Source organism: Leptonotus elevatus, chromosome 2, assembly GCF_054856555.1.
Source record: "Leptonotus elevatus isolate MCC_2025b chromosome 2, RoL_Lele_1.0, whole genome shotgun sequence".
NCBI classification, from domain to species: Eukaryota; Metazoa; Chordata; class Actinopteri; order Syngnathiformes; family Syngnathidae; genus Leptonotus; species Leptonotus elevatus.
In genome coordinates, this window is record NC_141240.1 from 8,258,535 (window position 1) to 8,272,148 (window position 13,614).

The window sequence follows — 13,614 nt, forward strand, 5'->3', positions numbered from 1 at the left end:
GGATCTCACTCGGCTTCGTCTGTCCTTCCTTCCTTTCCTCAGTCTCTCCTTTGGTCTCTTGAGGTCTCCCTGATTTTTTATTTTTTTGGCTTTGTTGGAATTTAGATGTTTCTGGGGTTGGGGAAGAATTCTGTTTGGTGGCCCGGTGGGTGGTGTCTGGTCGGTGCTGGATTTCACCTTCCTTGGTTTTCTTTGGTCCCCTCGGGTCTCCTGACGGCGGTGTTCGGTTTAGGTGAACGGTATAGGATTTTTTCTAATAGGTTTTTGGTGAGCTAACAAATACACGCACGCACGCACGCACGCACGCACATACACATTCTCACCCACATACAAAAAAATATATATATATGTATATGTATATATATATATATATATATATATATATATATATATATATATATATATTAAAAAATAAAAAAATAAAAATAAAAATAAAAATAAATAAAGAGCAATGATGATGACATTACCGAATACTGAGCTCTTTAGAAAAAAAGAAAAAAAAAGAGAATAAAAAAAAATAATAAAATAAAAAGAAAAAAAATAAATGTGTCAAACCTATGGAGAAAAACTGTAAGTCATTTTTGGGAAAAGCAAGTTACTGGCAGGCGACTGGTGGATTTGTGCAAGTTAAATGGCATTAATGATGAGAGGGTGCGTCACTGCAAGCACAACATGAGTGTTCTCGTCACGATGTTCGCCTTGGCAACAGGGGCAAACCACACTGCCATCTAAAGATATTATTTTCTATGAGGTGATAAACTGAAAGCTTTCACTAAGCCATTGATCTCTTAATGTAAATTGTTACCCTGTGTCTCTATAGTTATATTATGGTAATGTACTTGTATGAATACATACACAGATGGCTCTATATAAGGAAGAAGTGAGGCTGCTTTCTACGAGATGGCAAAAGCCTGCCCTCACATCCTAGCAACAATCACGATAATGACGAGAGGGTACATACAGTAAATAGAGAGGAAGAAAACACTCAAGATCTCCGTCCATCACTGGATAACAAGAGCCTCGCTCCACATGACAAGCAATCAGAGCTTGCCGCAAATAAAATGATATGCATTGAGGAGGAATCTGGTGGTGTTACACAGTGCCCCAGATTGTATTATGGCACCAAACATATTGACAGTAAGAAAGTGTACATTTTAGAACAACTGATAGGCGACCACTGTTTAGTATTTGTCAAGCAGCAAATCAGATTATTATGAAATTGCCATTCTGTCATTTTTTTTATTTAAAGCTGCTGAACGCAGAAAATTCCATTTCGAATAGCTAATGCCACCCGTGGCCCAAAAAATTGAAACACACCCTTCTTCACGTACACAATGCGCACATGACGTCTATCCGCAGACATAGGGCGGGAAATTTGAACCCGAATCCAGTCTGAAAACTATTATCCAAAAGCTTGCAAGAGTACCCTTTGTGAACAGCTAAGCTGTTAATCCACTAATTAGAACATGTTTCAGTCATAAATGGTCAAATAAAAAAAAAGACTATTTTAAAGATATTTTTGGCCAAATTGTTGCAAAGAGCAGCTTTAAGGTGGCTCGTCTTTAACAGACTGTACTGTAATAAATTGTCTTTCAAATGAGATCCAATTATTCAGTAGCAGCACTGGCAGATCAATACCAAAAACTTAGTTGCAGCTTTTTACAAACACTAATGAGAGTAAATATGATGCCTTTTCAATAATGCTACTCTGAAGTTTGTCAATAGTTGTGCACATAATTTTGTTTTGTGTTTAAGCCTTGCTTGTGTTGTCTTTACAATGCACAGTATTTTTATTTGCTTAATTTTGCTGCTGCTGCTTTCTATACGTATTTGTATTTATTCTTCTTGCCTGTTCCTCTATTTTTCAACATAGCTACGTGCTTAACATACACATTTGCATTGAATTGGATTGGATATCTTCTTGAATGTTGTATCGTTTGCTCTTCTGCAAACAAATAAATATATAAATGATCCGATTGTGTTCCAAATTTAGCCCCAGTTGTGAAGTGAAGCTTTCTCCATGTTCTCTCAACAGAGAACGTCACAGAGATCAAGACAGATATTTTTGTCACAAGCTTTGGCCCAGTCTCTGACACAGAAATGGTGAGTTCACCTTCATATAGGTCATTATAGTTAGGCAATTCCTGCTGATAGTATTCCCATGATGAAGCCTTAATAACTTGCGGAATGATTTATGCCTTTAATAAGCCGATCGCTTATGAACTTTAAAGTTCCACATGATGAAGCAAAAACAAAAGAGAAAAAGTGGAGTTCTCTATTATTACATTTTTTAATAGGTGCTCCAGTATCCCTGGCACTCATTGAAAAGACACTGGTTAGAGACTGAAATTGACAGTGGTGTGGATATGTAATGTGCACGCATCACAATCTATAATTATGTCGAATGGTAAGGAAATGATTTGGACCATGGCAAAGAATACAAAATATAAGCTGTGAAAGACTACATTTCCAGAGTACAAATTGGTATAAGCAAACAACTGTGAGACCCTTTCAAGTAAAATCTGCTTGTTTCCTAGAGTGTGTGATTATTTACTGAGATGTGGTTAGGGCCTTTGTTAGGTTCCCCACTAAAAATCCCACTGTATGGTTTGCTTGATGAAATATGTGACCTGCTTGGAGGCTCATATTTCTTACAGAATCCTGCTTCTCACTTTGATCTCTTTCAATGTCAGCCAGAGTGGATTCAAGAACGCTAAGAAGAAGAACCGTGTTCAATGTTGTTCATATTTTTCCTCATTCTCTTTGGTGTTTCCTCCCAGGAATACACCATTGATGTGTTCTTCCGCCAGACTTGGAAGGACGAGCGCCTGTGCTTCAAAGGGCCGATGGAGAAGTTGTCCTTGAACAACCTGCTTGCCAGCAATATTTGGACACCTGACACGTTCTTCCTCAATGGCAAGAAGTCCATTGCTCACAACATGACCACGCCAAACAAGCTGCTGAGGCTCACTGATGATGGCACGCTTCTTTACACTATGAGGTGGGTCCTAACCCAGACAATGCATCAGTATTGATAAGATTCTAAAATAAAAACCAAACAACAGCTATTGAAACGAAGAGGACATCTCAAAGCGATTTGGAAAGAGTGTAAGCAGCAATTCTTTGAATAATACAACAATGACACCCAGTGGTTATTTTTGGACTTGCTCTTGACACATTTAGTTTGCAGTAAACACACACGGAATACGTTAGCAGCATTGCTGACGTTCAGGGTTCGTTTTCCCTTCAAATATTTACGATATTTACTGTTTTATTGTTAAACATTTTAGATATAACTCCTGTAAAGTTGGAGTAGTGATTAGCAAGGCAAGGGGTTGGGAAAAGTATAGGTCTTCTTATATACTGCCCAGGAGGAGTCATATTAGCAAGGATCGTGTAATATCTGTTGAGTTTAGCCTCTTTTTTTTTTCAATTGGTTGATTCAAATTCAAAACCCTAACCCTAAAAAAGTTTCAATTTGCGTATCCCACCTGTCAAACAGTATTGAAAATGGTCATTTCCTTTTTCTTTTCTTAACATTTATTTATGGTTTTGCAAATATGACGTTACGGTTTTCATGAGAAAAAAAGAATACAAATAAATACAAATCTGCTTGGAACATAAATAAAACTATTTTGATCCACTGAAAAGACAACTGCATGAACATAAATGTATTCCCCAAAACATAAAAATACTTGGTGCATTTCAAACACACATCTAACCCCTTAAAATAGTTCACATTTAAATGCAAATAACACCAATAACTTACATATCCACTAAACAGGCACAAACATGTAAGGCCTACATTTCAGTACACTTATTTTGATATCGGTAACACATGTCTACATGTCCTGGACATTTTTTTTTTGGTGACATTTTAGTGCATGTTTGTTGAAAGCTTGAATTTGGGGCAAAAAACGTGTACACTGAGATAAACACAATTTGGCTGTTTGTCCTCTCATTAGACGAGATCGTGATGTTGTCGCCCCCCAGTTAATACCAAGAACGATGCATACCAGAATGATACCAGAAAGATTGAGTACTCGGCCGTGGATCCTTTTTTAAGTCAGTCCCAGAGATGTCTCCATATAAGATGCGAATGTGCCACATTTAAAGGGATTGAGAGGAGCCACCATGCAGTTTTACGCCACATGCCGTGCTGTGTATGTATTGGTCACAAAAATAGATACCCAAGTATTCAGAAAAAAATGAAAGAAATAATCATCGTTATTTGTTATGAACAAGTATAAACACGTACATGAAATTTGACCTCTATTTGATCCATCACAGTAGTGGACACAGCAATCACACACTGTTAGTGGCATACACTTGAGCAGGGTCACCTGATGAGTCATCCACATGGAAACTTTTTTCCCCCTCTTATTTCTTTACAATCACAAAATCGACCTTTACATGTGAACACAATTATTGCTATTGTTCATGAAAATAAGATAAGGCATTCACTGTACTCAATACACTGCTTTGGTTTTCGGGCGCAGTAATGCAATTGGTTAATCTTTCACTGGTGTGGAATGCAATGGCCTCTTGTCCAGTTTGTCCATTTGAGTCTTGAGGCCTTCTGCTGCAGCCTACGTCTGTGTGCAGGATGCATTGGAACATGGAAATAAACATGTCCCAAAGGATCTCACCACATCTTGGTTACAGTTTTCAGACCAGTGTAAAGCTCCTGGGAAAAATAAGATTCCTTTGAATGAGGTTAAGTTATTCCTTTGTGCTCCACTGAATAAATAAAGTTCACTGACCTTCATTCATTGCGTCAGTGAAATTATGTATACAGTATTTTCATGTAAGGCACAGGATGAAACCAGGGGACTTTTATTCAGTATGTTTTATAAATGTATTACTGCTCAGCTATCTTTTCTTACTTGGATTTCGTCACCACACAAACCCACTGCTCATATACTCTAAAGTTTTAACATTTTCTGATTATGTGGAATTTGAACTTAATCTATTAAAATAGACATGTAGGGACTTGGGAGACCGAGGCTAGTTGTATCACGGGTAAGTTGTCACATTGCAATTTTCTTCTCCACCAGAAGGCGCAACGAAAAAGTGGAATACTAGTTGTCTTCGTATAAATGGTCAGGGGTTGTGTACTGTCTGAGAAGAGAATAACACATTGTGAGCTGAGATGAGGGCTTGTTATCTGTTAAGCACAACACAAAGTAAAACAATTTAACTTCATGTATTTTGAAACAGGCGTTGTAAATAGGCAAATTCTAGCAGCAAAGCATGTGAACTTGTTAGAGGAGAGATTCAGACATCTTGTCATTCCTCAGTCACTGCTCTGTTTTAAGCTAACTTTAAACTAGAGAAAGTATTAGCCAACATGGTAGTTTGGGGCAACTTGTCTCAGTCATGTTGGGGTTTGTTGTCACATATGCAAAGAATGGGCCAATGAAAAATGCACATCTGGCAACTCGGTTTACGCATGCCAGATTTTTTCTTCAGATGATGGAGTCTGATGAGTGAGGAAATTAATTTGCCATGTTTTGTTTCGTTGCTCCAAAATTGATTTTCCAGTTGTTGGAACTGCAGTATGCCCAAATGTCAGGACTGGTTTAAGTTTCATGATTAACCATCTATCCATCTGTCCATCCATCCATCTGTCCGTCCATCCATCCATCTATTAAACAAAATGCTTCATTTTTTGAAATCTCAAACTTCCAGTTTAAGGGAGGCAAAACAGGCATTTGAGGCTGAGAGGTATGACCTACATGCCAGCAGTTCCTAAGGACTTGAATTCATTTGATGACATTTTATGTTAAAGTTTGATCAATGACTATGCTAAATTTTCTAGATCAATGATAAACAATTTATCTGGCTGTAAAAACAAAAAAGAGGAGAACAAGGACAATTTTGTTGGTGGGGCAACATGTCACATGTTCACTACCTATATTTTATGGATAATAACTCCAAACTGATACAAAGTATGAAAATCACATGAATACAAAAATATACCTTAGACTCTGGTCTTTCATTTGGTACACATCTTATTTTTGTATGATGCATTGATTCCAAGAAATATATAAAAATATAAAAAGTGATACAACTAGCCCCAGTCTCCCTACAACACGTGCAACAAACTGTGGTGAGAAAATTTGGAGCAGAATAAATAATCTAGCTAAAAAATAAATATGGAAAAAATATGAAGAGGTACAAGAAAGTAGAGAGGCTTGGTTAATCACCTGTTTAGGCTAATCACCAAGGTTTAAAAATTAAGTAGTTTCAACAAGGTGTTTAATAATATTATATGACCATGCTGTAGCTACAAAAAGTAGCTATTGTCATTGTACTACTGTATTATGTATTTTTTAACTCAAGTCAAACAATTCATGAGGGGAAGCTGTAAACGAGAAAGTGACCACCAGGTGGCGGGGCTGTCATCTCAAGTAAAACATGGAAATGAAAACGGAACAATCACTATTGCCACTATCAAAAATGCCTATACAGTAGATGCACCCCCCAGGATATGTATTTATTTATTTATTATTTTATTTATTTATAAAAAAAAAAGAAGTAAACTCCTAATTTTCCCTTTCATTTCGCCGCAGACTGACAATATCAGCCGAGTGTCCCATGCAACTGGAGGATTTTCCCATGGACGCCCACGCCTGTCCGCTGAAGTTTGGCAGCTGTGAGTACATTGTTTGGGTTCACTCTCCCTTAAGTAACGTCACAACGTCACATCAATGCGAGTCGACATCCATGTCAACATTGTCTCACGTTAGTCAGAGGTCAAACATCGTCATTTTAGCTAGCTTTATTTATTGATTTGCGAGTTACTATTGGCAATAAAACCAGGCCACTACGGCATAACGGGTATACATTACTGTACATATTATAGCCGGTCTTTAATTTAGTCTATAGGGTTGTACTGTAAATAACATAAAATATTAACGTTTTGGGTATAGCTACTGCTCTAAATGGGATGGTTTGAAATGACTAGCCAAAATAGCTAATTGTGTCAGTAATACTGTTGTAGTCAGCGAGTTTGTAAATTATGAACAATTGCAATGTAGTAATTTAGTTAAGACAACTAGTTATATTTTGCTCAAATTAGCAAAAACAGAACAAGTTGAAGTGAGAGCTTATGTTGTTAGCACATTTAAGAAATTAACCTTAAACATTTCTTGACAATAATATGTTAGGCTATATGTGACCTCACCAGTCTAAACATGGCATTCTGATTAATATAAAATTTTTGGAATATGAGTTATGAAGAAACATCCAGCCGTTTTTATCCATCTCAGGTGGTGGCCATTTTGCCACTTGATTTCGACTGAAGATGAAGAATCAGTAGCCTGGAAATCAACCGCCCTATCAGTCGCATTTCTGAGCTAACAGACAGTGGAATGAACCAATGAGCGAAGAGCGGACATAACGTCAGAAAACCAACTTGTTGAAGTCTTTTTTTTTCTTTTTTTGCAGAGACGGAGTAAAAATCCAACATGTCTACTAGCCGAATCGAGACAGTAGTGAATGACCTATGTCGTTGTTGTGGGAAAAACTTGAAAGTTCATGGTGTCATAAGTCACTCTGTTTTGATATTCAAACATCGTTAGAACAATGAGTTTTCGGCCGGTGTCAAATCGCTGACTATAGACGCTGAAGAGGGTCTTCTGTCCAGATTTAGTCATAACTGTCAAGCCTGGCAAGCCACAACCATTTTCTTAAAAAAAAGTGGGTGTGGCTTGGCAGGCTAAAGAATCAGAGCTCACCTGTTTTCTGAAGCTGCGCTATGATTAGTTGTTACCTGAGATCTGCGCAACATTGATGTAATCTTTAGTCGACAGCAGGCGACAAAATGTTCGCTAAAAACTGCTGGATTTTGCTGCTTAACTCATATTCCACTAATGCAATATTTACCAGAATGCTGTGCATCGTACATATTATTGTCAAAACATTTTGGGGGGGTTGACTTTCCCTTGAACAAGTGAGATTCATGGTATGGGTGTCTTTGTTGAATTGCACAATCACAGAAGATGATCTGTCATGTGCGCTTTGGCGGAAGTGGTTCACAAGTATTTGTTGGCAGGTCAATGAAGAAGTAAGGATTACTGCATGTTAACCAACTGAATTAGGCCAGCCATCAGTCGAGCTTGCCCATAATAATGCGCGCTTGTCCTACTGACGAGGGCGTGTATAACACTGCGGTGACCCTTGGAGGGTTTATAAAAACAGATCTGGCCAAATGCCACACCTTCCGAGCTTCTTGGGCTAAAAGGATGATGCTCTAATCTTCAGATTTCTGTGGGACGCAGTCCAGCCAGTGTCACTATATATGAGAAGCACAATTGACTGCAATCCAATTACGGTGTAAGGGGCCACTTGGGGATTCCCAGGGCAAACTCATACCTAATCGCCTTAGTGGAATGCCCTGCAGGTGAGAGGTGTGTACATTATAGCAATAATCTGCTGCATTATATTTTACTATCTGTTTTGCACAAACCATCATCTGTCATGCGTTTTGTTCTTTTCTGACAATAAACGTCACATTCCACAGTTTTTAGTTTTTTAAATAATTGAGTTTGTTAGAAATGTTGGCTTGTAAATGAGGAGGATGGCCTTTTCCAAGCTATTTTCATTGGTAAGAAAAATCAGTGTTGTTGGCTTTCTCACTAATATTAAAATAATATTTAATATGTAATTGAGCTTTGCTTTGATCTCTAGTCAAATCAAGTCAAGTTTATTTATATAGACCTTAATTACAAAAGAGTCTCAAATCTCCTTGATGCCCACAGTTGACAAATATTAACGACATCCCCTGATCGAACCACAAGAGGGCAAGGAAAAAATAAATACATATTTTACTTAATTTGGTATGGAAAACAGCTTTCCTGTGATTGGTTAGGTCCTGACATATGTGGACATCTTGTGTCAACCATGTATTTGCGTTGTGTTGACTCGGCTGGAATTCAGCGGGCCATCGGTGGAATTGTGGCCAGCTACCGTGCGCTCTGAAGTGGCCACAGGCGCTGGTCCGGCCCCCCTGTAGAAAAATTGTGTGCAGTGCAAACAAAGCCATGTTCCTTAACTCATCTTCGGTGTACACTGTAGTGTTTTGGTTGTGTTTAGTTTTTTGCCGAAACACCTCCATGGTGACACCGCGTGACCTCATGGCCACCCAATGAGCACTCTTGCTTGCTTGGATTTTGATAATATGGGACCTATAAGGATGGGACCTATTTTAACATTCGTTCACACTCATCACAAAGCTCTTAACTCCACAACGTGCAAGGAGATCCTTATTGAAGTAATCAGTGACAGCACTAAGCCAGCGGTTTCTCTCAATCTTCCATTTCCTGCTGTAATGAAAAATGTTTCAGATCTATCGCCGACAAATCTGCCCTTCCACGCCTCATCTGTCTAAGTGTTGTGACTTGATAATTCAACTCTTGGCTCCCGAGGCACACCACATTGTGTTACAGGTACATGGCTTTTATTTTATTTATTTTTTAAACACCCACATCAATTGTTTCAAGATAATTTGACGTTATGGTAATGTGAAATTCTTGCATCTAGGTCCAGCATACAACCAGCACCGCCATTCATTTTGCTCTTAGCGTGGGATTTAAAAAATAAATAAATAAATAAATTACTGGATGTTAATCTTATCTGCAAGTGTTTGCTTTTTCTGGTGATGTAAAATGATGTTAAAAGTTACATCACACAAACTTTTAGCCAAAAAATAATTAAAATAAAATCCTCAAACATTTCCTACCATATATTTATTTATCTAAAATGTCTGCAAATTAAAGCAAGCAAAGAGCCGCTCTAAATTTGGCCCAGGTAAATTCCATTAATCCTTTACTCTCTTCTGCAGAACCTAAATCCTAATTTACCTGCTAGCTTTCCAACAGTCAGTTCTCAATCATGCTTGGATGAGTCACTGGACTTCACACAGCATCTTGTTCAGCAAGCACGTTTTATTTTATTTTTGTTTAATGTTTTTTTTTTTTCCCTGAATGCTCATCTGAGGGTGTGGCCCTACTTTGTGCTTATGCAAAGAGACGTGAGCCAAACAAAATGTTGCATGGTCGAGTTTGCTCTGGGAGAAAACATCTGTCTACCTCGAATACAGCTTCATGAAACTGATCTGAGCAGATGACGGAATTTGTTTCCTTGATATTTTAGACACACACAGCGGGTTTGGTGAGAAGTCTGGCAGCCTTTTTGGCACACAGTGTTCGGTGCTTAGTGTGAATTGCGGGAAAGTTGGCACATGCCTGCCAAAGTCATTAGCTCTTCTTGGGAGTAATGCAAATCAGTGAAAGTCTCTTATTCCAATCTAACTATTGACCAATTAAAGACATAGCCACACACGCCTCTAGTAGGCAGGTGAGAACCAACAACGCCAATGTATTCATTACATTATTTGGCCTTCCTCACCTTCGTCATACAGATGCCTGCCAAGTGTGTTAATATATTCAGCTGCAGAGTGTACCAGCTGTCTTTTAGTGGGAAGGTGTTTGTATTTACAATTGTCTTTTAGTGGGAAGGTGTTTGTATTTACAATTGTATTTCATCAAAACATGTTTGTTAATTCGTTGAAAACAAATAATGACAGTTAAAAGGATATACAGTATTTTATAGACTACTGTATATTGTTAGTGTGACTTTCAGTCAGTGATGTCCTTCCTATAGCAACCAACCCATTTATTTATCCAGGATTGGGACCGTTTTGCTGGGTGTTGAGATATTGGCCAGTTGTCAAACCTACCATCTGCATCTATGTACATTACCGGTGCAATTTTGCACCGCAGTTTACGAGGCAAAATTTTCATTTCGCGCCTCAACAAAAGGCATTAGGCAGCATTTATTTCAACCTGCTGAGTTGGTCCGAAAAAGCTTGCTGGGCTGGACGCATGCGCTCACGTCACCTACCGTGGCAATGAAAAAACTAAAATCTTAAGTGTGATATAATTTCTTAATTTTTAAGATATTTATGAGTTAATTATCTTATTTGATCAAGCAGTCTTGGCATTGAGTGTTAACAGCCACTTTTAAGTACTGTGAGGGTTAAAACAAGCATTTCCCACATTTTAAGATGACAACTAACCAACATCAAAGGCCCTGAACTGGGGTTTCATGAGTTTTCTTATTTTAAGATTTTGCATAATGTAGTAATAAGATAAATGGGAAAAATACAAGTATAAAAACAGATGAGTGCAATATGGTTCATTTTGTTATATTTACTAAGCTAATTTTTCCTTTTTTTTTAGTACCACCTCAGTGGTCTAGTGGTAGAGGCCCCCCCCTCAGACTTGAAGGTTGTGGGTTCAATTCCTGGCTAGGTCATGACAAAGAAAATGGGACCTGTTACCTCACTGCTTGACACTTAGGCTAAGTAAACCAAGCGTTTAAAAAAATACTCATGTATTTTAGGAAAATAGTTCTATTTATTACAGTTTGAAAAAAGTTGACATTACTTGTTTTTAGTCTGAAAATATTATTTTCAAGACCGCAGTGGTTGATATAGGCCTTGTATTATTGTCTTATTTTTCAAAATCTTACAGGTAAATTTAAGTAAAATGTTCTTGTTCTGTTGACAGATAATTTTGCTTATTTGAAGTATTAATTTTCTTATTTTACTATATATTTTTTCTTACATTTTCTACAGTCCTTTTTGCAGTGTATAGTGCTGCTAAACACATGAAGTCACTATTAAGTCAATAATATAAGTACTGTTTTCATGAAGGGAAAATGGGGAAAGTTGGAAGTCATTGTAATTGCTATGCTATTGTAGACTGACATGTAATTGGGCTTGGGTGACACACTAACTGCGTTAAAGAGGAGCGTTTCCAACTTTGAATAGCAAAATAGCAGAAAAAGTCATAAGTGTTTGGAGTCTGATGAGAAACTCATAATCAGAAACTGGAACTGAATTAACTTGCATTACTTTAACGAAATTTTAACTGACCGTTACAGCGGACGCCAGCCAGGAGGAGTAGCCTGTCTGCTACTTTGTTTCTTTATTGAATATATAAACCAGCAACAGAAATACTACAAATAAAATAAAAATATATATATATTTTTTGTTTGTGTTCAAAAGGGATTAGGAGGAAGTAAAAAAAAACAGTATTGTACATTTAGTTGATAAGCAAACATTTTTACAGATATATAAATCAGCACAAAGCCTTACACATACATTTTTAATTGCACTCTATTTTATACATTTCTACTGATTCATATCTGATTTAAATATTGTTGTTGTACTTTATTTTTATACATCCTTTCAAACACAACCAGTGACTCACACTTTTTCAGGTTAATTCCAAAATGTTGCCATAAATTTACACCTATAATTGTAACACACCTTTGCTTAATATTTGTTCTTGTTTTGAAATTTTTTATAGACACTCAAATCATAGTCTCTGATTTCAAACAGCTTCTGAATACTGTAGCAAAGTAGGTTGTTGTGTACCTTGTACATTATTTAAACTCGACTAGATCATAAAATTTCATTGTGTTTAATTCGATAAATAGTGAATTTGTTGGTTCTGTATATTTTGATTGGTTAATAATTCTTATTGCTCTTTTTTGTAATTTGAAAAGAGGGTAAGTATTTGTTTTGTAACCATTTTCCCATATTTCCACACAATAGGTTAGATATGGTAATAATAATGAGCAATATAATGTATATAATGACTTCTTATTCAAAACATCCTTTGTTTGGTAAACGATCCCTATAATTTTGGGCTCTTTCCTCTTAACATTGTCTATGTGGGACTTCCAGCTTAATGTTTCATCGATAACTACACCAAGAAATACATTTTCATACACTCTTTCTATTTCATTAGAATCTACTCTTAATTGTGATTTGGTGCTTGACCTGTCTCGTGCCAAAAACTATAAACTTTGTTTTATTTAAATTTAGAGATAATTTCTTGGTGTCAAACCAATTTTGTAATGCTTTTAATTCATTTTCCAGCGTAATCAGAAGCAGTTTCAGATTTTCTCTAGAGCAATAGAAGAGTTGTGTTATCAGCAAACAACACACTTTTAAGTATTTTGGAGACACAGCAGCTATTGTTTATACATAATATGAATAACTTAGGGCCAAGCACTGACCCTTGGGGAACGCCGTGAGAGATCATCAATTGTTTTGATTATATGTTGTTGAATTGCAAATACTGATATCTGTTATCTAGGTAACTTTTAATCCATGACTTTAATCAATGGACAATGTTTATCGTGTAAAGTGCTTATGATAGACTGAAAAGCGTTATATGCAATATTGGGATCTTCATGTGCATAAACCTCAGACCAGTTTTGATTTTCTAGGTCCTCTTTAAGGGCAGCTATGGAATGTTGTTTTCTTAATCGTATTTTTGATATGTGAGTTGTTGCTTCAACTTTTTTTGTCAAAATAGTTACAGGAAGTTGATCAATTATATGATTTATAAAAAGGCCACTCTTTATTTTATGGTCAATTTTATTTATAAATACATTATCAATTAGAGTGGTTGCATCAACTGTTATTCTGCTAGGTTTTATAATTGCAGGGAAAAGACTGTTACTACTTATTGTATTCATAAAATCAGTTGTTTTCTGATGTCCGTTTGAATTTAACAAATCAATAGCAAAGTC

The 13,614-nt window shown here is 36.8% G+C and overlaps 2 protein-coding genes across 6 annotated transcripts in view; one reads left to right on the forward strand and one right to left on the reverse strand.

The window, feature by feature from the left end:
- The window catches only part of LOC147178306 (gamma-aminobutyric acid receptor subunit beta-3-like), a 74,404-nt gene that overhangs the window by 48,545 nt on the left and 12,245 nt on the right, over positions 1-13,614 (reverse strand). The gene's annotated exons all lie outside the window — the stretch shown is intronic.
- LOC147178307 (gamma-aminobutyric acid receptor subunit alpha-5-like) overlaps positions 1-13,614 on the forward strand; it is a 34,741-nt gene that overhangs the window by 2,639 nt on the left and 18,488 nt on the right. For 2 of the 4 annotated variants that reach the window (XM_086069000.1, XM_086068999.1), the window contains exons 4-6: positions 2,036-2,103; positions 2,781-3,001; positions 6,576-6,658. In XM_086069000.1, the coding sequence (XP_085925126.1) occupies positions 2,036-2,103; positions 2,781-3,001; positions 6,576-6,658 (372 nt within the window). The remainder of the gene's footprint in view (positions 1-2,035; positions 2,104-2,780; positions 3,002-6,575; positions 6,659-13,614) is intronic. The other 2 variants (XM_086069002.1, XM_086069003.1) reach the window with 1 other exon arrangement.